The sequence below is a fragment of the Cheilinus undulatus genome, linkage group 2 (assembly GCF_018320785.1).
Source record: "Cheilinus undulatus linkage group 2, ASM1832078v1, whole genome shotgun sequence".
Classification (NCBI taxonomy): Eukaryota; Metazoa; Chordata; class Actinopteri; order Labriformes; family Labridae; genus Cheilinus; species Cheilinus undulatus.
Genome location: NC_054866.1, coordinates 25,720,638 through 25,747,827, shown reverse-complemented (window position 1 = coordinate 25,747,827; position 27,190 = coordinate 25,720,638). Strand labels below are relative to the sequence as shown.

The 27,190-nt window shown below is 38.7% G+C and overlaps 2 protein-coding genes across 3 annotated transcripts in view; both read left to right on the top strand.

The window, feature by feature from the left end:
• The first annotated feature begins 10 nt into the window (after positions 1–10).
• On the top strand, positions 11–18,891 carry alkbh8 (alkB homolog 8, tRNA methyltransferase). Its single transcript, XM_041796326.1, has 12 exons — positions 11–159; positions 2,305–2,438; positions 2,528–2,628; positions 2,794–2,925; positions 3,107–3,202; positions 5,061–5,165; positions 5,802–5,872; positions 11,097–11,203; positions 11,554–11,714; positions 13,781–14,061; positions 16,749–16,898; positions 18,145–18,891. The coding sequence occupies exons 1-12, from the start codon at positions 22–24 to the stop codon at positions 18,784–18,786; spliced, it is 2,118 nt and encodes a 705-aa protein (XP_041652260.1). The 5' UTR covers positions 11–21; the 3' UTR covers positions 18,787–18,891.
• Positions 18,892–22,182: 3,291 nt separating this feature from the next.
• The window catches only part of cwf19l2 (CWF19 like cell cycle control factor 2), a 31,532-nt gene continuing 26,524 nt past the window's right edge, over positions 22,183–27,190 (top strand). Inside the window, exons 1-4 of one of the 2 annotated variants that reach the window (XM_041811958.1) lie at positions 22,183–22,305; positions 23,233–23,343; positions 24,336–24,461; positions 25,811–25,930. In XM_041811958.1, the coding sequence (XP_041667892.1) occupies positions 22,213–22,305; positions 23,233–23,343; positions 24,336–24,461; positions 25,811–25,930 (450 nt within the window). In that variant the 5' untranslated portion in view covers positions 22,183–22,212. The remainder of the gene's footprint in view (positions 22,306–23,232; positions 23,344–24,335; positions 24,462–25,810; positions 25,931–27,190) is intronic. The other variant, XM_041811950.1, reaches the window with a different exon arrangement.

The following is a 27,190-nucleotide window of genomic DNA, read 5'->3' as shown; positions in this document are numbered from 1 at the left end:
GACAGAGAAAAATGACGCACCATGGATAGAATTAAGGACAACAACGTGAAGGGAATACGGAGGAGTAAAGAAGAAAAGAAGATTCTTCGAAAACAGTTAAAAGCCAGTCACACTCTCTTAAAGCATGAAGGAATTAATACCACATCTCAGCCCACCAAGGTACCGTACTAGACTTATATTAACAGGAAGTGACAACTGTTAGGCAGGAGCTAGCTAACATTTCTAACTCTTACATTAACTTTTTCGGTGCTAAATAACAGGAAAACAATTCAGAATTGTTTTTTCAATAAAGTTTATTGCGTGTGTTTTTCTTATTATTAATATATAATGTTTTTGCAAAGTTGCCCGCTTGTCTGGTAAGCTATTGTCTATATACTAGCTGTAACTACACATTTCAGTCATTTAAAATTGAAATAATGGCACATATATCATCGTAGGTACCTAAGTATTATTATGTCATAGTTGTGGTCAGCTTTAAAAAGTTTAACTGATGTGTGTCAGAACACAGTAAAATCAGTGGTCGTGCGTTTTAACAAATAGTGAAGTAGTGTTTAAAAACGAAATTCAAATGAAAGTCAAGTATTTTAAAAACTAATATCTTGTTGTTTGTTGTGATGAGAATGTACAGGTACATCTCAAAAAATGAGAATATCATGAAAAAGTTCAATATTTTTGTCACTCATTTCAGAAAGTGAAACCCATATATAATTTTAAACAGAAATGTAAGGCTTCTGAAAAGTATGTTCATTTCTATGCACTCTCTCTTGTCAATACTTGGTTGGGCCTCCTTTTGCATGAATTACTGCATCAATGCGGCGTGGCATGGAGGCGATCAGCCTGTGGCACTGCTCAGGTGTAACGGAAGCACAGGTTGCTTTGATAGCCCTTCAGGTCATCTGCATTGTTGGGTCTGGTGTCTCTCCTCTTCCTCTTGACAATATCCCATAGATTCTCTATGGGGTTTAGCTCAGGCCAGTTTGCTGGCCAATCAAGCACAGTAACACCATGGTCACTGAACCAGCTTTTGGTACCTTTGGCAGTGTGGGCAGGTGCCAAGTCCTGCTGGAAAATGAAATCAGCATCTCCATAAAGCTTGTCAGCAGAAGGAAGCATGAAGGGCTCTAAAATGTCCTGGTAGATGGCTGCGTTGACTGTGGACTTCAGAAAACACAGTGGACCAACACCAGCAGATGCCATGGCAGCCCAAATCATCACTGACTGTGGAAACTTCACACTGGACTTTAAGCAACATGGATTCTTTGCATCTCCACTCTTCCTCCAGACTCTGGGACCTTGATTTCCAAATGACATGCAAAATTTTCTTTCATCTGAAAAGAGGACTTTGAACCACTGAGCAACAGTCCAGTTCTTTTTCTCCACAGCCCGGGTAAGACGCCTCTGACGTTGTCTCTGTTTCAGGAGTGGATTGACATGAGGAATGCCACATTTGTAGCCCATGTCAGGGATTCGTCTGTGCGTAGTGGCTCTTGATGCGCTGACTCCAACCTCAGTCCACTCCTTCACAAGGAGTGGACTGAATGGATTTTGCTTGACGATCATCATCTCCAGGCTGCGGTTATCCCTCATGCTGGTGCACCTTTTCCTACCACACTTTTTCCTTCTACTCAACTTTCTATGAATATGCTTGGATACAGCACTCTGTGAACAACCAGCTTCTTTAGCAATGACCTTTTGTGGCTTACCCTCCTTGTGGAGGGTGTGAGTGACAGTCTTCTGGACATCTATCAAGTCTGCAGTCCTCCCCATGATTGTGGAGCCTACTGACCCAGACTGAGAGACCATCTAAAGGCTCAGGAAACCTTTGCAGGTGTTTTGATTTAATTAGCTGATTAAGGTGTGACACCATGACTTTCCAATATTGAACTTTTTCATAATATTCTAATTTTCTGAGACACTGAATTTTGGGTTTTCATTATTTGTAAGCCATAATCATCAACATTTCAAGAAATAAAGGCTTGAAATACTTCACTCTGTGTGTATCAAGTCATTATAATATATGGGTTTCACTTTATGAAATGAGTGACAAAAAATGTTGAACTTTTTCATGATATTCTAATTTTCTGAGATGTACCTGTACTAAGTCAAGTGCTGTTGGATAGACGAAATGTTACAGTGATGTTGCTACAACATATTTGAAAGACCCTAAGTTTGGGTCTTCATTGCAACATTAGCATCAAGATTTGGCAACACGATTGAGGGCAAACTATAGTCAGCCCCACTGGAAGTTATCCATCTAACCTGGTCTGTATTTAACTCACCTTTCTCCCTCTGTGCTTTCTGCAGAGTTTGGTTGTTGCTAACGGCGGCCTGGGAAATGGTGTTTGTCGTGAGCAGCTGCTGTCAACACTGAAAGAAATGGGTGAGCTGGAGATGCTGATCATGCCCCCTCAGAAGCCCTATGCTTTTGTCACATACAGGTACAGATGCTACATGAAATCTGATTTAATACACTAAGAATGTATTCTTCAAATTTGAAGTACGTTGACCATTGTCATATTATTGCTAGGTCCGAAGAGGGAGCTCAGAAAGCCCACCTCCATCTCAATGGTCAAAGTCTGCAATGTGGAGAAAACAGTGCGACTCTCTACCTCAGTTATGTTGACTCAGGTAATGAGGAAGTTTATTTTATTAAGTTTTAGAATAAGTGGTGGAATTTAATGCAGCTGTTTGATATCTTTATATTCTGTCTTTCTTCATAGTCTGTAATCTACATCTTATATTCGTATATATTCATATCATATATATACTGTATAGCTATGTTTTTTTATGCAGTATCCTGTGAGGGAGAGGAATCTGTTCCATTACCAGAGGGATTAACCTTAGTAGAAGATTTTGTGTCAGTAGATGAAGAGACTCTGTTGCTTGCTGCCATTGACTGGTCATCTACAAATGATGATAACACAGGTGAGAGGTTGTTCTTTGTGTTTTATCTCTTTGTGTTTAGTCTGGCCTATAAAAGGTCACCCAGTAACCTGGTCATAATAAACTTAGCTTTTGTTCATTAAAATTGAATAGAGAAATTAATAGAGCAATTGAGTGTCTTGTGTTTATACAATTTGCTAACCTTAATTTAATTTCTTTTCAGCTCAAAAAGCCCTGAAACACAGAAAAGTCAAACACTTTGGGTTTGAATTTCGCTATGACAACAATAACGTTGATAAGGACAAGCCCTTACCTACAGGTAAGTTTGTTTCTATGTTTTTAATCGACAGTACAGTACTGTGCAGAACTGTTAGGCGTATTTGGGCCAAGAATGTAGGCTGAAGTAAGGCCTAGATGTGGCACATGAGCTGCCTTAGGGCACCATCAGTCAGGAAGGAGGATTGACACAACCCCAGGAAATACTGGGGACCTCCCAAGGGCCTGAAACAACTGATAGTCTACGGGTGTATTACCAGGGGTGAAAAGACCCGGACAAAAGAGATGCCGTTGACTTTGATGTTGGCTGCTGAGTGACACATGTGTTGCCATATGTCTAGCTTGACTTTGGCTGACCTCCCTTGAAGTCCCTTCCCTATCCAGCCCAGGGCCATCATGCCCCATGATGAATCTTTAGCACCCTACATGCCTAAAACTCACACACATGACTGTGTATATTTATTATTTTTTTCCTAATGAGGTTTTATGGGTCATATTTAAATAAATTTAGCCATTATTCCTCTCACTTACAATTACATTTATGCTGCTGTAGGCTTTTCTATGCTAACCTCAGCAGTGTCTTTTAAAATAAATAAACTTAAAACAAAAAGTAAGGCAATATGTGTTTGATACATTATTTCTTGTAACAATGCTTCTTGGCAATAAATTTTATACCGTTGGAAAGCCTGTTAATTACTGTTTTAAATGCTGCCACATTTGTAAAGATCATGCATTTGTGGGATGAGCAGCAGAGCTGAGTATATGGGTTGCGCCCATGAAAAATGTGCCAGATCTTCTCTGCCAATGCCAAACAGCCTTTTCTGCCATTGACTCTTGTTTGGTGGATTGGAGCCTCAGTAGTGTGTGGAAGAACCATACACAGCCACAGCCTGGCACCTCCTCCTCATGCTGGTCACCAGCCTGGTCACACGCTGCTGTGGGATGGCATCCCATTCTTTAACCAGCATTTGTCGCAAGTCAGCCAACGTGGTTGTGTTGGTCACTCTGGCACGAACAGCACACCCAAGCTGATCCCACAAGTGTTCAATGGTGTTGAGGTCAGGACTGCTGCCAGGCCATTCCATCTCTACTAGGGTTCACTCCAAACAATGCCGCAGCTTAGTTTTGCTGAACACCAGCTTGAAGTTGCCCAACCGACGGTCCCTATCCAGATCAGTCAAGCGTAGCATGCCGATAACCTTGCAAAGCAGATGGATACGCCGGTGTCCTTGTTTTTCATTGGCGAATCCATCTTGCATAGCTCCCATCTGAACCATTTGGGCCCGGTTAGAAAGTTTATCAGAACTTGACAACATTTCTTTGTTAAAAGAAGAACAAAGAACAGCAATGAGTTGTTTTCTTTTCAAAAATTCAAAAGTCACCTGATTGGCAGCAACTGGGGTACCAGAAGCTCAAAACAAGAGTCAGTAGCAACAGCAAAATAAGCTTTTTTGGCATTGGCAGAGAAGATCTGGCACATTTTTCATGAGCGCAACCCACATACTCAGCTCTGCTGCTCATCCCACAAATGCATGAGCCTTACAAATGTGGCAACATTTAAAAGGATAATAAACAGGCTTTCTAACGGTATACAATTTGTTACCAAGAAGCATTGTTACAACAAAGAAATAATGTACCAAACACAAATTTCCTTACTTTTGTTTTAAGTTTAAATAAAAGTTGCCAACAAAGTCTTAATGCCTTGCACAGCCTGCTCTCAAGCAGATTATAAACATCTATTGAGTTACTAAAAGTGATAAACTATTTACTCAAACCATTGACAGGTTTTTGTTTCACCTTTCACCCAACTTTTAACATCAGCATAAAAGTAAGGACAATGGCTCTTAGAAAACAAAGTAACAAAAAGCATATAAATGTTGTGTGTATTTATGTGTATCCAGGTATTCCTCAGGAATGTCTGCCTGTCTTGGAGCGATGCGTTAGCAACAGACACATCAACACCAAGCCAGACCAGCTGACCGTCAACCAGTATGAGTCTGGACAGGGTGAGCCTTTTTTTTTTTAAGCTGTGGAAACATGACAGGCCATGTGGATTCCCCTGGGAGAATGTCAGTACTTTATCACTGCCATAGCAAAGCTAAGAGATAGAAGGATTACACATTTTCTTGTAAAGCCTTCTAGACACCAGTGGCCACCACAAAAAGAGGAAAACAGATGAGTATGGCAGAGGCTGCAGGCACACTGTTAATGGAGAGAAAATAAATACATATTTCTTTAAAAAGTCAACATTTTATCCTTAAGACTAAGTTACAATGTCATGTTTGACTTAACATTTCAGCTTTTTTTTCGACATAAATGTCCTCTAATATTGATATAACTCTTACCACAAGGTGGCAGCAGAACCTTTCCAACATGAATTCAAGGAGGCTTTGGTTGCTGTGTTTTTAGTTCTATATAGGGGCTGGCAGATGTTTGAGGGGTTACATGAGGATTTCACCGTAATTTTTACACCTGTTTTTAAAGCACATAAATTCAGATTAACAATGAGTGTCAGAATGATTTAGTTTCACACATCTCAAAAGGTTCAATGTTGTCACGCCATACAGAAAAGCTAAAACTACATTTCCACATTACAACTGGTCTTACATATATTTATTCTTTAAATGAAATGTTTATTTTAGGTATTCCTCCTCACGTGGACACCCACTCTGCCTTTGAGGACACAATCCTGTCACTGAGCCTGGGAGCACAGGTAAGAAGTCAGTCCATATCTACTCAGCTATAAAATTAATCTCTAAGCTCTTGTAGCCAATATTGACCTGAGGAACTCTAATTGAAGTCAAATTTTGAAGCAAAAGTTACTCCTTGAAAGGATTAAGTGGTCCTATTGAAGAAAGTTTTTATACTTCCTCATTTAAAAGCTGTGCATAGTAAAAAGATTCCTGTAAATGAGAGTGTGTCATCAGATGTTGTCTTTTTGCTTGCGTGCCCTCCTGTGTCAGAGTTTGATCAATCAAATGAGTTGTCACCTCACTGACCACCAGAGTGATTCATGTGTCTCTGGGGGGCAGAGATGAGTGTGTGCAGCAGTGTGTTTTGATCTGATGTCCTTGTGATCTGACTGAGAACATTTTGTCACTTTCTCTCCAAACCTTGTTCTTTTTTTTCTGTCTCTGATATGCTTTTATGCATCATCAGTCTCTTTTAATACAACTTACAATATATAGTGAATGACTCTGTAGGAGGTGTCCCTGCTTTAATGAATTGAAGAGAGTCAGATGTCCTTTAAAACAGTGGGTGTTACTGTGTCCTTGACTGTTTACGTTGTGACTACAGGCTGTGACTTAGGTGCTGTGATACTGGTTTAGTCTCTGCAGGGTGACTGCTATTGATGAGCACCAATCTGTCCCGACTTGTCTGAAACTCAGGGGATCTATTAGCAATCAGCTGTCATCTGTCACGGCATCTGTCACACACATGCAGACAGACAGACAGCACATGTGATTGCAAGGAGCAAGAAGTGTACAGCAGAAGAAATATCAGGAATAGTATCGAGAAAAGAGAGATTTGTCAATCACAAGTACAAGATTTGAACATCATAATTAATTTAAATCCAAATAAAATCAAGCAGATACAAAAAATAGAAGAGAAGACAAGGGGGCACCAATAAAATGTAAATTTATCAAATAAACTTTGGTCATTGCATTTTGTATTTTTTTTATAAGGGACCAGAAAGTGATTTACTGAAGGCTATGATTAGGCATTGACTTCTACGAGGCCTTCTACAAAGAGGTGTGTGCCTTTCCAAATCATGCCCAATCAGTTTAATTTACCAAAGCTGGACTCCAGTGAAGGTGTAGAAACATCTCAGCAAAGATCCAGAGATGTGAGCAGCATGACCTTAAAGAGGGGGTATTATATTTTTCTGATTTTTAAAACATTAATATAAAGTCACAATGTTGGGTGTCCATACTCCACGTATGCAAATTTTCAAACCGCAAGATAAACGTATGTGGCAGAAAACGGTTCGTTGAAAATCTTTCCAAGATTCTCCCGAGATGAGATTTCAATGGAGCAAACAGGGAGCAAACTGATGAGGTCATCGCAATATTATCTGCTGACTGGTTCGTGGTTCGTCCGTGCTGTCGGCAAAGCGGAACAGACCGCCCCCACAAGGCCTCTTAGCCATTTAGCCATTGAAACACAGTAATTAAACACTTACCAAACAGATACGTCCTGCTCTATCCTTCGCTGCTGCTGGTTTTCTTCCCCGCTCTCTCCAAACTATCAGTGTACGACTCCGGGTCTAACACATACAGACGTATATCAAAATTCCCCATATTTTACTCAGTCGGACCGGTTCATTCAAAGTTTTCAACTACTAGCATAACAACATTAGCCACATTAGAGGGGGCGGGCACAAAACATTGATTCCTGCCGCAGCCTCCGGAAAATCGGCCAATTTGAGGAAAGCAGGTCCGTGGAGCGGGGGGTGTTAAAGAGACAGCAGCGAAAACGAAGCGTTTCAGACAGAGGTTAAAATAAGGGTTTTTCAGGACGCCAGTGTGAGAAACATGAGGAGTTTTTTGAGTTGTAAACCATGTGAAACTACTACGTGGGTATCAGAAAGATGGTGTAAAGCCTTGAAAAAAGGCATAATACCCCCACTTTACTTTCAAGTGTTTATGCAAACGGTCTGAAGGATTATGTCAATGGCATATTTATGTTTTTTCTATTTTTAAAATTCTGTTTTCACTTTGTCATGGGGTACTGAAACATAACAAAATTGAAAAAGATGAAGGGGGATTGATTAATTACTGAATGCACTGTAAGTCTAAGCTGGTGGAAACAAGATAGACAGCTAGGTGTCAAATGACAGGCTGGAGTCAAAAAATCCCTCCAAGATTTCTGGCTCCCTCTTAAACATACAATACCTTGAAGTCATGAAGACTCAGAAAATTAGTGTAAGTCCCTGATTTCGCATTGGACAAGCAGGACAGAATAAAAGACACCATGTCTCCATCGTTAGATTTTAGAGGAACATATAATTGAGCATCATCAGTGTAGTAGTGGTAATGAACATTACGATTACTTTTTAACCGGCCATGTGGGAATAAATAGAAAATACAAGGGGGTTAAAATGTAACCCTGGAGAACCCTGCAGACGGTGGATTAAACCCTTATAGAAAGATTCTGAAGTGAAGTAATATATACAGTAACTGTTTCTGAGAATAAAATACAACATATTTCAAAGATGGTTTGGAAATTTGGTATTAGACATAAATCATAGACTAGATGATGGCTCTTATTATTGTGAATCTAGTTTTTTTAACCACTTCATCAAGTTATGATTAAAACTAATTCCTGAATAATAGCATTTCACCTTTAAATCACACCCTGTTTGATTTAATCAGGATTTTCTTAATTTCAGGGCCAAAAAAAGAAGAAGGAACTAAGTCGGCACACGTCACTGACTTAATAAATTAAACTTATGTAGACTGGTTGTTCATAGTTAAACATTTAAAGCAGCTGTATGCTTTATGGGTTTACTGAGGCTGTTTGGTGTTTGAGTGAGGAAATAAAAAGAGCTGTGTATAGGTGTGTGTGTCAGGGAATGATGAACAGTCTTGCTGTAGAGCGTAGCTACCAGCATCACCATCAATTTAGTCACATTCCACCGGTTTCATTGATTGGCTAATACTCCACAGATCGGTACTGCTCAGTTCTCCCTGTCATGCGTATGTGCGTGTGTTACATATATGTGTATATGAGCGATTTCTATCCATGGTTTCAGGCAAATATATGATCATTTGCAGGAGCTGCATGTACATCACTTTCTCACAATAATACACAAACATTTATCCGTCTGCCTGCCTCACACACATACATTCAATCACATACACACTCCTCTGCTCCCCAAAATCCAATTTTCCTGCTGTCAGAACTCGGGGAGATGCAGTTTAGAAATTGTGCGGATGTAATTTCCCAGCAGAGCTTATGCTGTTACGCGCTGTAAGGGAACATTGGGATCAAACACTGATGCTGTGGATATTCTTCTGCTGGTTGTTAGCGAGGGGCAAGGAGGAAATTTGTGTTTTGTGTGAGGAGTGTGTAGTGATATCACATACAAACTGCTGCATAAAATAAACAGAGGTTTTATTTTCCAAGAGGTTTTTTCAGATACTTCTATTTGGAAATTGCAGGTGAGTAAAATTTGGTACTCTGTGAGTTAAAAAAAAATTGCTGCTAGACAGTTAGCTATGCCACTATTTGTTGAGTGACTGAGCACAGGCAAATATTCTCTATATTGACCTGACTTAAGATCTACCTGCTTTACTGGTAGAAATAGAAAAAATCACTTTTCATATTAAAGTTTTTTTGAGGGGTTTGCAGGAAACGACCTAAAATAAATATTAATGCCTCTTTATAGCAATTAAATCAAAGTCAGGGTAAAGACAGATGTTTTCAACAGATGATTTAAAACACACTGCTTAGTGACCTTTCCTTTATTTTAAATTTTTCAAGAGTGACACATTTTTCCGTTTAAAAGGCAGCAGAATGACATTTAAAGATAAACTTAAACGATGTGTATGTATGAGATAAACTCTGCAAATAGATAAGAGCTTTGCTTTGTCCAAAGAGGGCACCAAAATAACACCACCTGGAAGTTCTTTAATCACACATTTATATAAAACTTTTTAAATCTCTTGTATTATTACTCAGCTGGACAGCAACATGACTTTTAGATAAATAACTTTGAACTGACACCAGGAACTTTTGGTTTGTGTTGAATTATGACCCTTCCCCCTCCCGTGGATAGAGCAGGAGATTGTTAACTTTCTGATTTGATTGTTCCACACATCTGTAAGAAGTGTTTTTTTCAACATAAAGCAGTGTAATGCATCTCTTATTGAGTGTGTTTACATGGACTTGAGTATGAGTAGGATGAGCCTTATCCTGGTTTTGATCATATTTGGGATGCTGTGTTTACATGCACAGTGGTTATTGTGAATGAGAAATACTAGTATCCTGGTTTTTGATCACTGCATCATATCTAAGCAGGCATGAAACTTTGTTTGTGAATTTTGGATTTTAGAAAAGGATTTTATTTGCATTAAGAATGTGTGCTTTAGTTCAGGTAACAAAAAAACTACAGGAAAAAGGTGAGGATGGTAAGGAGTGAGAGGGAGCTATCAAATGAATAGGCTTACATGACTTAGTGTTTTAAATTGTTATGGCTATGAGGTGCTTGTATTTGTTATTAATCACTAAGAACGTTGTGCAGAGACCCCAAAGAAAGAGCTAAGCAATCATTTAAGTAACTTTTTCACTAAATAACTGTCTTGAAAACAACTGCAGAATAAAAGTGTTGTGTGAAAATGCGGGTTGTTCAAAGTGGGCCTTGAAAAGATTAAACTTTTACTTTGAGAGTACACTGGATAAGTTATTGTATCAGGCCTTGAACATGCTCACAGATTTAGCAGGATGTTTACTAAGTGCTGTCTATTCATCTATGGCTCACAGAGCTCTGAGCTCTCAGTAACTTGTAGCATGAGCCGTTACTCTCTGTCTCCAAAGAACTGTGTTCATCAGTATTAATGGCCGAAAGTTTTAACTGTTCGAAACCAGGATACTTGAGTCCACGTAAACACAGCCAGTGAGAATCTTTGCTGTTAAAACTGTTTAGGCAACATGCAGTTAATCACTTTTCCTGACAAGTACCCTGTGGCAGAAATCTAAAGCATTAATAACAAGTTGTTATAATGGTCTTGTTTGCTTTTGTAGATCATATAGAAGCATCTGTATTAATTTCAGTCAGTTTCAACCCCTTCTAAAGCTTCCGCACATGGTCTTTAAATTAGGTAGTGTCTTTTTGGAGACTCAGACTAAGCAAGCAAACATTTTCCTCTGTGCTCATATGATAGGGCTAAATTTTTCCACTTTCAATCCATACACCTCTTTTGTTTATTGTACAGACAGTAATGGAATTCCGTCATCCTGATGGCCGTCTTGTTCCCATTGTGCTGCCACCACGGAGCCTCCTGGTGATGAAGGGAGAGAGCAGATACCTCTGGACTCATGGGTGAGCTGGACTAAGTCAATTGGAGTCAATTTATCTTGACATGAGCTTTAAGTCAATCAACAGAGGGAGGACAGTTCTTTTCTTCAGCTGTGCCACTGAGAGGGGAGCATAGAATTATTGAATTTCTCTGGTCGTTCTCTGGGCTTCCTGCTGTAGTTTAGAAAGTAGAGAATGTCTGTGTTTTTTTTCTACACATTTGACTCCCTTCACACATGAAGATGAAATAGATAACAGGCTTAGGGTTTTGTCATATTTGTATCTTCTATTCTTCACAACATATGTTGACTGTATAGATTATTTACAGCCTGTAGTTTGTACATGACAGTCATTCATCTCTTATCATCTGTCAGGATTACTCCTCGGAAATACGACATGGTGCCAGCCTTTGACCCACAATTCCCTCCTCTAACAACGACTGAAATTGGGACCCACAGCAATCTCACTTTGAGCAAGAGAGGCACCCGCACTTCTTTCACTTTCCGCAAAATCAGACATGAACCATGTGACTGTGGTAAGAATCTTCCAAATGACCAAAGTGTAAGCAACACAAAGTGTACATAATAAAATAAAGACTTTTACCACTATTAAATGTTTCAAAATAACTTTTGGAGCCATGGTTCTCGCATGAATATTTCTCCACCTACCATACTGTGTATGTTATGAACAGCCCCCTTCCTCCTTGTTGAGAGGAATTTAAAAAAAGCAGAAGTACAACTATATACAGTGCTTAACAAATTTATTAGACCACCTGTCATATTTGTCTCAAAGACCATCCAGCATCATGAAGTGCTTTAATGCGGACTCTTTCATTTTCAGTGAGCTCTCCACATTTTACCATTTTGAACAGGAATGAGGGATTTCAAACTGAATTCACCCAAATTTGAGCCGGCTCACTGGGCTTCTCTGAGAAGTCAGAAATTAATCAAGCATAACATTCAACCACTAAAACTCATTTTTCTGTTCAGGAATGCAAGTAAATAACTATAATTTGACATATTAATCAAGAAATAATAATGTGCTTTACTATTTTTTTCATTTTATTTTTTGTAAATCAGTACATTTGAAAATTCATGGATAACAATAACAATGATATTTTATCATTAAAAATATCATTTGGGTTAAAGAGGTTCTACATATTGGTGTATTAACCATTGCAGAAACATAAAAAACGATTTTGGTAATTACCAATGCTGTTAATTTAGGGCAGCTGTGGCCTTACTTTGTGTGGTGGTCTAATAAATTTGTTAAGCACTGTATATTAAAAAAACAATCTAATATATATGTAGGTCCACTCAAATTTAAGACTATTATCCAAACTGATGGCTCCCAATGTTTTCTTCTCTGCATCTCTCCCAGTTACATCTCAAAAGCCTCCCCTGGACCCACTCAGAAATACTGAACACCAATTTGATTGTTATCATTGATAAAATCCTAAAGATATAGGCCTCCACATACTTCTTATTACCAAAAGATCTATGTAAAATCTATCTTTTCCGTGTCTAATCCTGATTTTTAAAGATATTTGCAGATCTTATTTCAACAACCTCAGAGCTAACAGAGCCTTGCAGCCCTCCAGGGGTTCCTCGGGGGTGTCTCTAAATGATGAAAGCAAGTTGTACTCATTCATTAGCAATGTGGCAGTTTTTGATTTAACTCTGTAGCTCTGTTTTTTTTTTACTATTAAAGTAATGTTAACCCATTTACATTTAAAAGAACTATCCTAATTATGCAAATTTTAGATATATTTGTGAAAAAATATATTGCAATACTATTTAAAACCATTGGTTTAAAAAAGTATTGCAAAAATACTGTTGACTTCCCTGATTCAACAACAGTAGCTGAAAAAGAGGAGAGCTTATATAAGGAAAGCATTTTTTGAAATTTTACCGGCAGAGAATTTAAATCAAATAATCATGTTTTTCAAATAAATTGCTCTCAATCTAATTTTGTTTGTAAAAGTTAGAAATGAAATAAAATCTTGATGAAATAGAATTGCGACACATTTCTTTGCCAGTTAAGTACATTGTCACTTTCCTTTCACACTGCATTCACAGTAGACTTTTGCATCCATAATCTTTTTTTTCCCCTCTCATCCTCAGTGACTGTCACCTCCATGGTTTTATTCTTTTGTGGAGTCCCTCAGAGCTCTGTACTTGGGCCTGTCTTTTTTACCTTTAAGTGCTTCTCTCATTTTATACATTTGACATCTTGTACAACTCTCACACAGATACAACGATTTACTTGCGTTTGGGTAAAAAAAAACAAAAAAACTTTTAAGTTAGTTTGTTGTCCCTTATGGGAAATTAGGTATGAGAACACATTCCGTATATTGGCACACAGCAGAGAAAGAAGAACGATCACAAGACACAAAAACACATAGCATTCACTTCCAGCAATGAATTTCAAATAAATGAAGACAATCAGGTGTTATTCACATTCTCTTGGTTTAGTGCTGTGATGGCTGAGGGTAATAGACTGTTTTTAAGCTGTGTCTGTTGTTTAAACCACCATTGGTCTTTTTAGGGACATCGAAACACTCTTCATAAACATTAATCCCCTTCCCTCTGGCCTTTCCAGCCTTCCCCTCTGCCTGTGACAGCCAGGGAGGTCCAACGGTGCCCTTTGTACCGACACCCCCTTCCCCCTCACTCCCTTGTTCCCATGCAGACGCAGCCCTGCTGGAGGAGAAGTATGTTCATCGGGTGTATGATGCCATCGCGTCCCACTTCAGCAGCACTCGCCACTCCCCCTGGCCTCGTGTTTGTGATTTCCTGACATCTCTACCTGCTGGCAGCATGCTCGCTGATGTGGGCTGTGGAAATGGAAAATATCTGGGTGTCAACCCAGATCTGATTGTTGTGAGTAGATACCATATTGTCTGGAATTCTGAGATGCTTTATTTATCCCACAAGGGACTTTTCCTCTTCGTTTCTCTTGATTCACCTTCTTAGATTATCATCAGGCAAAATGCCACACTATTAAATAGGCCACAGAAAATTGTCAAAGCAAATAAGCCTCGGCAGAAACAGAAACAAACCATTTATTAGTCATATGCCTCACATTTACTAATGGGACCTCCGATAGATTCAGAAGGATTCGATGTAAAAGGCTCGTTTTATGCCAGTACGTCAGTGTTGGAGATGACTCATCCACTAATTCTAACAACTGTCCATCCATACTTTAATGCAAACATTTAACAGTTGAAGACTGTTTAAGACATTTAAAACTGTTTTGGGAAATACACTGTATTTGATATCACTCTGTCTGTGCATTAAGCATATTGCTGATGCCTGACAGTTAGCCTAGCTTAGCATAACAACTTACAATGGGAAAACTCTTGGCCTCTTTCTTCATAGAAAACTCTACACTATTGTTTTTGAAGTTCTTCTTTATTTTTAGTCCAATGTAAAAAAAAAAAAAAAAACATAACAAAAAACAGAACAAAACAAATAACTTGTTTGAATGCTGCTATTGCCTTCTTTATAGGCAGGTAGGTGTCTTGTGTGAGCGAGTCAGGCTAGCTATCTTTTTCTAATTTTTTTTCCTACAAAACTTAGATACAATTCTTCTGTTCAAAACCAAACTTGTACAAATCAGTTTCATTTTCAGTTTTATCATCTGCTCCTCTGGCAGTTGGAAAATACAGTAAACTACTCTAAGGCAAAAAAATTAAAAAAATATCCCCTCCCCCGAAATATATGTAAATTAAGGTATTTTTAACTGTTAGTTGCTGTGTACTCCACAGTGGAAGAGATAGTTATTCCACCTAGGTGCAGGCAAATAAAAGACACTGCAAAGATCTTTAGTGTTTCCTAAGCACTCTCATATGAATGTGCAGTTTAAGCTTAAAAACTACAACAAAGTCTCATTTGCTTATTTACCTGTTGGGTGAGTGTAGCAAGTCATATTTTAGTGCTACTGCAAGTCATATTGTTCACAAAAATAGATTCATATAATAATATAATCAGTCTGATGGTATAGATTTGATTTCCCTATGCAAAGATTAAATAGTTCATAGAGAAATAGCTCCTTTGACTTACATTTTAAAGATTAAAAAAATTTTAAAGAAGGCAGGTTCCTACAGATGCGTGCCTTAGCATGGTCAGATGAAGGAATAGTAATGATAATAATGATGATAATGACAATAACAATAACTGTATCTGTATAGCCCCTTTAAAACAGTCATAACTGTAGCATAGAACCAGAACAAGAAAGACAAAACACTGACAACAAAACCATGTAAAATTTAGCCAACATCACAATAACCAGTAGACACAGTCCAAAAACCAGAAAGACATAAAAAGGACATGTGACAATGCTGGACTGACTGCAGATTGTAGCTTTTAGAGATGGCAATTTGCCATGTGAAGATGGGTGGTGACCGGTGTTTGGAAGATGACCTGCTGACTGTTTTCTTCTGAAGGAGCCTGTTCTGGAGCTCCCAAAGAGAATATTCACAAAGGCTTACACATGATGTCCTGATCTTGCTGTCTTTATCAATATAAACATGAAAATATATCTTCTTGCATCTATTTGTGTACTCTCGGGAACCTAACTTTCACAGTCAGCAGCTGTTTTTAAAGTTGTCTCAAATGCAAACATCCTTTTTTCAGTTAGAATTAGCAACACTCAGCACTGAGGATATCGTTCCTGCTGGGAGAATTAGTTTGGCTTATTTTGCTCTCATTCTTAGCATTAGCTCAGTTTTCATGGCAGTATCCTAAATTTTTGTTTATGTATGCACTCTGGGATATTCATGTTTGGGATTTTGAAGGTGCGTGTAAGCAGCTTATCTTGACTCTGACCGTAACTGTGATAAATCTTTGCTGAGAGAACACTGTGATCATGTAGGTCATACGTCAGCTCTCAACCTCAATCTGCTGTTTTTCTCTCTTCAATTTGTATTCCTCCCTTTGCGCTTTCTTTTTTTGTTGTCTCTTCCCCTTTTCCTTCTAATTCTCTCCCTTATTACAGATTAACCCTGTTTAACCACATAGCTTTAATTGAAATCATAAGCCTTGACCTTGGTTGTATGCTAGTCAGTAACAGATTGTGCACATGTGTCATTTTTTTTCTTCTCACTCTGTTATTGCCTCTGTCTCTTTTGGGAAAGGGTCTTGCAGATCTTGATTTAATTATTAATAATGTGTTAAAATCATTATTGCCTTTCTTTTGAGGTCATTCCAGCTTCCCTCCTCTACTTTCTTCTACATACCTAATTTTTCTGAACTTTTCTAATGAAGCTGTTTCCTTCTCTTCCCCCCGTTTCATTTTCTGATATTTTCTTTTTATTCTTCTCCCCTTTTGCCGCTGTATTTTTGCCCTTTCTTGTTGACTAAGGAACAATTTTGCTTCGTACTGTTGTGTTTTTGTAGCAGTATTAAACAAGAGAATAAGAAATAAGTGCATCACTTGACAAAAAAATGAGACTTTCACCCATGATGTTGTTAGGACAATTAGAGATTTTCATGTTCTACATGACCACCTTCCCTCTGTGACTGATTTGTGCTCTTGTGTGTTTGTGTGTTTGTTTTCTTCCTGTCAGGTTGGTTGTGACCGTAGCAGTGCTCTTGTCCAAATCTGTGCAGAGAGAGGTTTCCAGGCATTTGTATCAGATGCACTCCGTGTTCCTCTTCGAACATCCTCATGTGATGCTTGTATCTCTATTGCTGTCATACACCACTTTTCCACACAGGTAAGCATGTTGTACTGTACTGTCCTGTACATTTACAGTTACTACAACCATGTGATATAATAATGCTAAAAATGCAGTAAATTAATACTAACTGAACTATCAACCACACTAAGTTTTGAAGTTTGTATTTTTGACTTCCAGTGCTTGTGAAAATGGCCATGTAAGTCTTTTGGGTCCAAGCAATTTTAAATATGTAGTTGCTGTCTGATGTATGTTTGGTTAAAATCATTGACAAAATTAAAATAAAGAAGAATGAACAATATCATTGAACTTATTGTGCCCAAATTTTCTATTCTTTCTAACTTCCTTTGATTAAGAAGTACTGATTACTCTAATTCCTTTTGGATAATTATTTGTGTAAACAATGTTGAAATGTAAACGTATGGCACTACCTTAATATTTTTGTCATAAAAAACATTTTAAGTATATCTTTAAGACTTAAGGTTACAATATGTAGATTTTTTTCAGTGATATGTCTACATTAAACAAAATACTGATCCCATGTTCTACAGTAATGTGCAGAACTGTAGGCATGTTTGAGCCAAAAACTAAGTCTGATGTGATGTAGATGTGGCTAATAAGCTGCCTGTGGGCACCATCAGGTGGGAAGGAGGATTGACACCACATGGGTCATCCTTGGATGCCTTTGCGTATCACCAGGGGTATGGGAAAATAATCTGAAGAAAAAAAAAAAAAAGGTCCACATCTTAGGGCGAGGTAAAGGATGATGAGCAAGCATGGCCTAGGGTACCATCCTGGTGAGTAGTAGGGTTTTCACAAGTCCCTGGTCATGCTGTGGATGTCCCAAGGGCCTGAAAACCTCTGGTGGTCCCAGGGCGTATTACCAGGGGTGAAAAGGCCTGGATTAAAGAAATGGCATGAGCGTCACCTTGGCTGCAGTGCAGAGCAACCAAAAGTGTGTCCACGGTTGTGGCACATCAGGTGATGAATCCTGCGCATCCTACATGTCTAAAACACATAATTGTATATAGTTTTAAACACAGAAAAAAGAAAATACAAAAGAAATGAAAATAGGAAAAGATACTCATGATCTTAGAAACATTAAAGTTTCTTTCCTTTTAAGTCTCTTATAAATTAGATTCAAACATTAAATTGGAGAGCAGTTTATTTATCACAACCAGAGATAAAGTAAGCAAAAAACACAGTATTTTATTGCACAGGGTTATTCAGGAGTGCATGAAATATGGCTAAAGAATGAGTTGTATCTGTTTTTTTTTCTTTGCAGGACCGTCGACTGGCAGCTTTGAGGGAGCTAGTTAGACTTTTAAAGCCTGGAGGTCGAGCACTCATCTACGTCTGGGCTTTTGAACAGGAGTACAAAAAGCAGAGGTCCAAGTACCTCAAAGACAAGACCAAAGAGCATCCTGAGGACAGCAGCCCTGCCAAAAACACATCAGAAAACAGCCAGAAGCATCATGGAAAATCAAACCAACATTTAGAGGGCAACTACAGGGCTGTTGATCACACACAGGATGTTGATAACATGAGTGGTGGCAAACTTAGTGTGCACACTAACCGCACAGCCTTTGACACACAAGACCTGTTGGTTCCCTGGCATCTGAAAGAAGGGAAAAGACGAGGAGAGGATGAATCAGGAGAGGGAGGGAAGAGGGACAATAAGAAGGACAAGTCCAAAAAGAGTCCCACAACCAACACAGACTCTAAACCCCTTCTGAGGAACGACACAACTCAGACCTCGCCTGCAAATCCAAAGTCTGAGAGCAGCCCAGCACCTGTTTTTCACCGCTATTATCACGTGTTCCAGCAGGGGGAGCTCGAGCAGCTGTGCAGTCAAGTGGCTGGAATCAAATTTCAGAGCAGCTACCATGATCAGGGAAACTGGTGTGTTATATTAGAGAAAGATTAACTGAAAAACTCATGATTCTAATGATACAACTCTTATCAAAAAACTGTTAAATGGTTAATCTAAGAGGGAGAAAAGCAAGGACACACGCCTTAAATAAATGCTAAGATTAACATTTCTTGGTCTGCTTTTTTTGTTATTTCTTGGCAATGTATGGAAGTGACAATGAGTCAAATATTAGAAATGAATATCTTTTACTTCTGTTGTTTTTGTATGTGTATTGAACAGAAAACTGTCAAGTATGATAACTGGGCCTTAACAGATTGTATGCTCTAAATCCTATCACTTGGTTAGTCATTTTAACCCATAGGGTTAGGGTTTAATGATCCAATTTTTCATCTAAACTGTATACAGTATAATGATGTGATGCTAAATTTGGATCCAGTCTTTTAGAAATGCTTCTTATGTGTTGTTGCTGGTCTAATTAAGTGTCAGATTAACTCATGACCACTATTCACTTTCTTTTAGTGTGGATGTGGTGTATTGTGAGATCAAAAGACATGACTTTATCACCTTTTCTTCTCACACATGGACACTCACACATGTTACAACTGCATTTTATACTGAAATGGAAAGGTTTACCAGACCGCCATAAAACAGAACGAATAGTAGGATAATGGGGTAATAATGCCAGAGGAGTGTTGTGCTGTTGTTTGATTTGGAGGTCAGTAATTGGTCAGTGGCACATAGTAAATTACTCCTATGGCTTTTCAGTCCTCTGGGACCCACACAGACTCGCACCATTGTGCTGAGGTGAGAGATGGCTTGGTGGTTTTTATTGACAGAAGCTTATTGATCAAAGTGACACAGCCTGCTCTGTGTATGTGTGTTTGTGTGTGAGAGATCCCTATATGCACAAGGGTGTGTGTTCGTGTGTATCAGTGTTATTGTTTGTGTATTGTTGTTAAATCTCTCAGCAGAGTCTGTCATTTGACATTTGGAGGAATAATTAAAATTTAAAGGTGTGCCTCCCTGAGGTAAAGGCCATTGATCTACGGGACATTTCAAATGTTCAGCTCGCAGGAGTTGAGAGACATTTATACTGAAATAATGTGAAACAGTTGCTTCCCTGACAGATTAGAGAGAGCTTCCAAAAGAAATACATCCCTGAAAGGGTGGTAGTGACATAAATAAGTGTGGGTTTAATCTGAGTGAACATTTAAATGTCACCATTTTTAATATTGTTTTGGTCTGGAAAATTTACTTATCAGTTTGGCTTGGTCTACTTTAAAGAAAATCTTAAAACATACTATGATCTTCCAGCCTGTAGCTAGGGAAGACTGAAGGAGGTCCAGAGTTTAAATCTTTTAATTCAAAAAAGTGTCCCCTTTTAAATGAATCTTATTCTAAATTTATTCTAGATTAATAAAAAAAAAAAAATCAGAATCAGAACCAAACAGAAGCCATTGCCATAATATATGCATTTCTTTTAGTATTCTTTCTTCTTGGTTGTGGTAAGAAGAAACATACCTTTGAGATAAACAGGTGCAGGGCAAAAGCTGTTGCAAACATAGATTTTATATACATTTATTAGCAAGGCTGCCCATAAGGGGGGATAAAGGGGCCCAGCCAAACTGGGGGCCCTTGGAGGTTAGCAAAATCATGGTCCATTGTCAATTTAACCTGCAATAACTATATTTTATTTCTAACCTTAATAATCAATAATCAAAGCAACAAGAAAACAACAACAAGAGCAACAAGAGTTTTATTTATTTATTTTGTACTGCAATATAGCCTCCTTATTAATGCAAACCCCTTAAAACAGAATGACCTGTTTAATGGTAATGTTTACAATACCGATGGGCACATTGGACTAAATGGAAGGGAAAGTAATATCAACCTCATAGCAAGGCCATATTATTCACAATCAGTATGCCAGACAATAAAGAGAAGAAACTGAGACAGCTTTAACAGAAAAGAACTGAATAATTGTGAAAAGTGGCAAAAATGGGTTGAATTGGGATAAAGAGGCAAAGTTGGATAAAAAAAGTGGCCAAACAATGGCAAAAATGGGTAAAAAGTATTTTTTAAAAAGTAAAAGCTTAAAACGGGCAGAATTGAATTGAAAGACGAAGAAATTGATTAAATGTGGATTATATGTGGCATAAATGGGCCATAACACAGCAAAAATTGGTTAAAAAAGTGGCCATTGCCATTTAAGGTAAAGACAAGAAAATGAGTAAATGTAAATCTACCACTGTCAGGACTGAAATTAACACAAACCTTTCAAATAAAACCAGATTACACTTCTGGATTAAGCGTTTTAGGTATACATCTTTTTATAATGAGTTAGACAGTCGAAGGCTTTGTTTGGCATCTGAGGTGGAACCGTTACATGTGAAATAGTCTACAACTAACGACGACACTTCATCTTTTTCTTTGTTGGTGTTTATCTGGCATTCGCTTCCCTCTTCTTCTTCCATTACCAGTACTTAGCTTTTGTCTGAGATATGCGGCATCTCACATAAGTGGTCTGCTGGAGGGTTGTCTGAGTTTGACGGTCTGCAGCCAGACCCATTTCACCTGTCAAGATATCTGTCCATCAAATGAGACGCACCAATCAGTGCGCAGTGAGGTTTTTCCTAAATATAATCTAAATGATTGTGGTTCAAAAAAATTCACCTCCTGTACAGTGAGAGGACATGAAGACATTAGCTAGTGAGACACTTTTCAGTTTTTGAACCAGGCTGTAAAACAGTTTATTTCTAGTGTAAAAAACTGCTTTTTAACATGTATTGTGTACAGGACTTTTGGTGTTCCTGCAGCCAGCCTCAAGTGGACACTCTCTGTATTGCAATGTTTTGCACTTCAGCACTGGCTTCTTTTTTTTTTTAGGACCGGAGGTTGCTGCTTGGTTTAAAGTGGAAAAATGAAGTAGCAGAAAAGTGGTTATGTTTGGCAAAAAAGTTCTATGAAAGGCGCAAAACTTGGCAAAAATGGAAAAGGGCAGCAAAGTGGCAGTGTAGAGGAAAGCAATGGCAAAATGCAACAGAAATTGGTTAAAAGTGGCAAAAATGGGTACAACAAAAGTGTTAAAATGACTGTATAGGTGGAATGTATAAATTATTTCAGCATTACAACCCAAAAATTAGCTTGACACACTTTTCACTTCTAAAATGATGTAACTGTTAGCTAGGATGCTAGCACCAATGGTTCAAATCCAGCACAGATGTGGTCATCACAAATAAATCACAACTGTAGAGGGCCCATTTAACTCATGGCTTTATGGGCTCAACTGAATAAACATTTGCCTAATCCAAGTAGTGTTATCCATTTATGGCACATACATCTTGTGTTTCAAATGACAGTAAACCAGTCCATGTAGCAAACACTAACTTTCGTGTCTACTGACTACAAGATCCAGAAATCAACGGTTGTCGTAAACGCCAAAGCTTTACGACATCCAACAAAAACAATGACGACAGTGTCATGGCGGCTTACGGAGTGAGTTTTGAGAGCTCGGGCAGCATCGATGAAAGAAAGGAAAATAAGCGACAGGCACGGAAAGAAGCTATAGAAAAGGTATGTAGTTTAAAACTGGTATTTAACAGCCACGTCTATGACCCAAGGTCACCTTCAGTGATTTCTTTCTTTCTTAGATCATACATGCTGTATCCGTTTGAAAGCTACAAAGCTAAGGAGGCTAACAGCTAACGTCACTCTAACGTTAGGATGTCGTTTGAGCCCAACCTGTTATTTATGTCCAGTTTGCCTTTTCCATTATGTCAGTTGTATTTATTTTTCCTCCCTTTCTCTTTGAAAGTTAACATCATCCGTGTGTCTTGACAATAATGCATGGGACGATAATAACTGTCTGTGTAGTCGGATACCATCAAACAGCAGAGAGGATGGTACAAGACTGACACTGCAGGGGCAGATATGAGACCTTGGATAAAGAGCTTTTATGTCCTGGTCGCAGATATACTCTGTACCCAGAGTGAAGAATAGGACAGGCTCGCTGTTGTAATCCAGTATGCACACAGGTTTTTAATTGTGCGTTATCTTTATGCTTCGCAGCTGTGTTTGCTCTGCCACCAGACTCACACAAACAGTGAACAGATGAGGCAGACCAATGATGCTTCCTGAGGGATGCAAAGACATTATCTGACTGGCTCACCTGTGCTTTTACGAGCCAGAGTAAATAGTGTAGCTGGCTCCTCTTTATTGCTTCTATATTTTAAAAACTATTTGGCTCGTGTAATTACTTATTCTAGTCCTGTCATTTGCCACATGATTTTGTATCTAAACATGTAAGGCTTTTCAATAGATTAAATTACTTTAAAAGTCTGTGTAGTTGGTTTCATAAATTTCTCAGCAGATTTTATTTGTACACTCTTACATTAACATGAGCTGTTAAGTCTGCTGCACTTGACAAGCACTCATTAGAAACCTCATAATGAAAAGCTAAATTTATCTCTGTTTCTTTATTTGTCTCTCTTGTTTTATCAGGCCAAAAAGCAGTATGAGAAGGAAGAGAGGAGAAAAGAGCTGAAGAGGCAGAGAGGGGAGGACACTTGGATGCTGCCAGAGGTCAACAAGCGGCTGCAGGAGATAGGAGACGTACGTAACAAAGATGTGTCTCTGAAAAATTTGCATATAAAAATAATTATTATGAAGTGTCAAAGTATTAAACATAAAACAGAAAGCAAGGAAATTTGTGTTTGGTACATTATTTCTTTGTTGTAACAATGCTTCTTGGCAAATAATTTTATGGAAATTTCCTGGACAATTTCCAAACAATGCTGCATCTCGGTTTTGCGGAACACCAGCTTGAAGTTGCCCAACCGACGAGCCCTATCTAGATCAGTCAAACTTGGCATGCCGATTCTTGAAGCAGACATCTACTGACCTCTGTAGCTGGGCCCATGCTCACAGGTGCTGCCAATCTGGCACCAGATTGGCAGCACCTGGGGGTACCAGAAGCTCAAAACAAGAGTCAATAGCAACAGCAAAATCAGCTGTTTGGCACTGGCAGAGAAAATTTGGCACATTTTTCATGGGCGCAACCCACATACTCAGCTCTGCTGCTCATCCCACAAATGCATGATCCTTACAAATGTAGCATCATTTAAAAGGGCAATAAACAGGCTTTCCAACTGTATAAGATTTATTGCCAAGAAGCACTGTTACAACAAAGAAATAATGTACCAAACACAAATTGCCTTACTTTTTGATTTAAGTTTATATCAAAAGAGTCACTGATTTCTCATCTGAATTGTGTCATTTTGATGGACATACTCTAATATATGTCTAGAATAAGCTGCAACCCAAAACAGTGGTGAATGTGCTGCAGATTTTCATCACTATAAGGTAGTGCACTTTGGTTTTTGTTGGTTATGGCAGCATTAGGTAATTTAATCACTTAACTACTCCTTAAATTAGTATTCAGTGTTCTGGATGCTAATAAATGTAATTTCAAAACCCTCCTGAGTTTTATGGAGACACCTGAACCCATTTCAGTATTAGGGCTGGCAAATGTATTGCATCTTAAATCAACGAATAATACAGTTATTAAAGAAAAACTGGACTGATGATGTTTTTGCCCCATACAGGATGGTTCTGTAAAGAGCAAGAAGAAAAAAGAAAAGAAATCTAAAAAGAAAAAGGAGAAGAAGAAGAAGGCCAAGACGGAGAAGAAGACAGCAGAAGCAGGAGATGGCTCTAGTGACAGCTCAGAGGTAAGTTATGCAGTCAGTCTCCACTGCAGGATTCCTTTAAGCAGGTTCCAATAGCACTGGCACCAGCTTGGTCGAAAAGGGGCCTTAAACATTCTGCTAGGCCAGTGGTTCCCAACTTTTTTCTTGCCCCTTCTTGTATCTAAGAAAAACTGAGCTGCCTCAAGTGGGGCTTTTCCATTACATGGCGTGGCTTAACTCTACTTGGTTTGACTTGGCATGGCAGTCCAGCGCTGCAGGGGATTTGCTTTTCCACCACAACACAGCTACCCATTTGAGGGCGTGTCTAGAACTGATGACACGGCGATTTGAGCCTTCCTCAATCTCATCCACAGTCTGATCTCTGCACAGTCTGATCTGATTGACTTCACATTGTTGTAAAGAAAAATTAAGCTTCTGCAAACTGACATGGCTGTGTGCTGCTCTTTTTCCATTCTCTCTCCCTCTGTCTCTCTCTTTCCCTTGCTCTATTTATCTCTCTCTTTCCGCAAACAATAAACTAATAATAATTTACACTTATCATCGAAAAGAGAGAAGGTGAAGATCAGTCTTTTGATGACTGATTAGCAGTTAGCAGAAATTGAGCACAATCATATCTTGGATTGGGCACTGCATGCTTTACTGGTGCCAGTTAATAAATTAAGAAGGTACAGAAAAAGTTGTAAACTGTGCCTGGTATGTCCTGACTTCACTCTTTAGTGTGAGAACACCAGCCATGCGCAACTATCGGACCGTAGTATGAGCACATAAAACTTGAATTTTGGTTGTGTGCCATAAACATTTCAGTTGCACAGTGAATGATGACATTAGACCACCACTGTTACAGAGTTATGGTCAGTCAGAGCAGAGGCAGTGATAACATGTATCTCCCCGTGTGCTAAAAATTTATCGCAAACTCCAGCAAATCATACCCTGCAAACCGCTTTAACGTCAGTGCGGGGCTGGCTCCTGGCTACTGCTCTAGAGCAGGACTGTTCAAGCACAGCTTGGCATGGCCAAACAGGAGATGGAAAAGCAAATCAGCATGGCTTGGTTTGGCTTGGCGTGGCCAAAAGTCATAGTGGAAAAGCCCCAAAGGACCTAGATTTAAAGTGGTACATTGCTGTCAAATGTTAGCATTAGTTTCAACCTTTTTTCATTTATTGAATTCCCAACAGAATGGACATATATACAATAGTTCTACCAAAGACCCTTCCAGGTATTATCCCCTAACCCCAGGTTGGATCTAGTGTGATACACATAGTGGTTATTTAAAGACAACTATAGACTTGTAGGAAAAGCAGTTTTCAAAATTTAGTGATAGCCATGAATTCTTTCATAATTCCATTTTCTGCTATCTGTGTCTTTGTCAGGACTCTGGTGATGAGTGGGTTGAAGCTCAGCCACAGACACAAGTTGCTAAAGCCTGGCAGCTTCCTGATGACTCCAAGCCTTCAGAGAGCAACCAAAGCCCATCTCAAAATGTCCAACAGGTAACTTCCTCAGCCTGCAATGTAGATACTAAGTCTAAATGTCTGGCGCCCCTCTTTTATTGAAGATGTTTCTTTCTACAAAAAATGAACTTTAAGCCAAAAACTGGTTGGTTAAGCTTTACAGTAGCATTTTGAACAGTCTCCTCTGTCCACCACATAGTAGAATTTTGCACTGAAATTTCCATACTAATTTAAAAATGGTCACACCTGAGTTATACAGTTATACAGTATTTGAAACCGTTTTCAAAGCCAGAGAAACTTGAAATTTTATAGTTGTACAGAGACTTGTCTTTCTTTGGCAACTGCCATGACAGAGACACCGTGACAGACACGGAATGTTTATTGTTGCCCTGGAAATTCTGGATGTTCCACGACACTGCTACATAAGGAAATATGACCTGCTACTGGAAACTGCTGTTCTGTTGCTGTATTTCATTTATGATTTGTTTGTGCTGCTTACTTGCTGTATACCTGGACCACTATTATTCTCTGGCAATGACTGCAAGTGCAGCTGTTAAGGCTCCGTGATGGGGAATCAAGGACTATTTTCTGTGAAAAAATGCATTTCGTAAAGTATATACTGAAAGTTAAATTAACATTTTGGCATCATTGATGGTTTTTGATAATGAAGAAGAAAATCTGTTAAAAGTGACCTTCTGGGATAACCCTGTGAGCTACTTGGAAATAGTATTTTTTTCCCTCAATACCAGCAATAAATGGTGCCAGTGACTGAACGTGTCTGAATCAATACTTGTAAGAGGAAAAATTGAGTTAAAAATCAGTGGGTGAATAAAGGTTGCATCTGTATCTTAAATGATACAGAGAAAAATCTTAAAATATGTCAAAAGAACGTAAGATAAGTAAATGAAACAGGTGTAACTTCTTTATTTAAGAGACTCAGACAAAACTTATACAGCATCCGAGACAAACAATGAAGTTGATGTGCCAGTCAGTGTGACGTCTGTGGAGGAACTCGTGCAGAGCAAAGACATTAGTCAGGACAGCAAAACAAGTAAAAAAGATGTTCATGCTCTGCTGAAAAAAAACGAGTGCACATAAAATCACAAAGTTTACATAACATATTTTGTGCCTTTCATTTTGAGCGCTGGGGTGGTTGTGTACTGAAATGAAGCACTGAAAGCTGTGTTGTAACTTGGTCCAGTAGGTATCAGACATATTGATACTGGTACCGTGTTGTTACTGGATTTCCCTCCTTATGCCTTCTTGCAAACAATCTGTCCCCCAATTCTAAATGAGAAA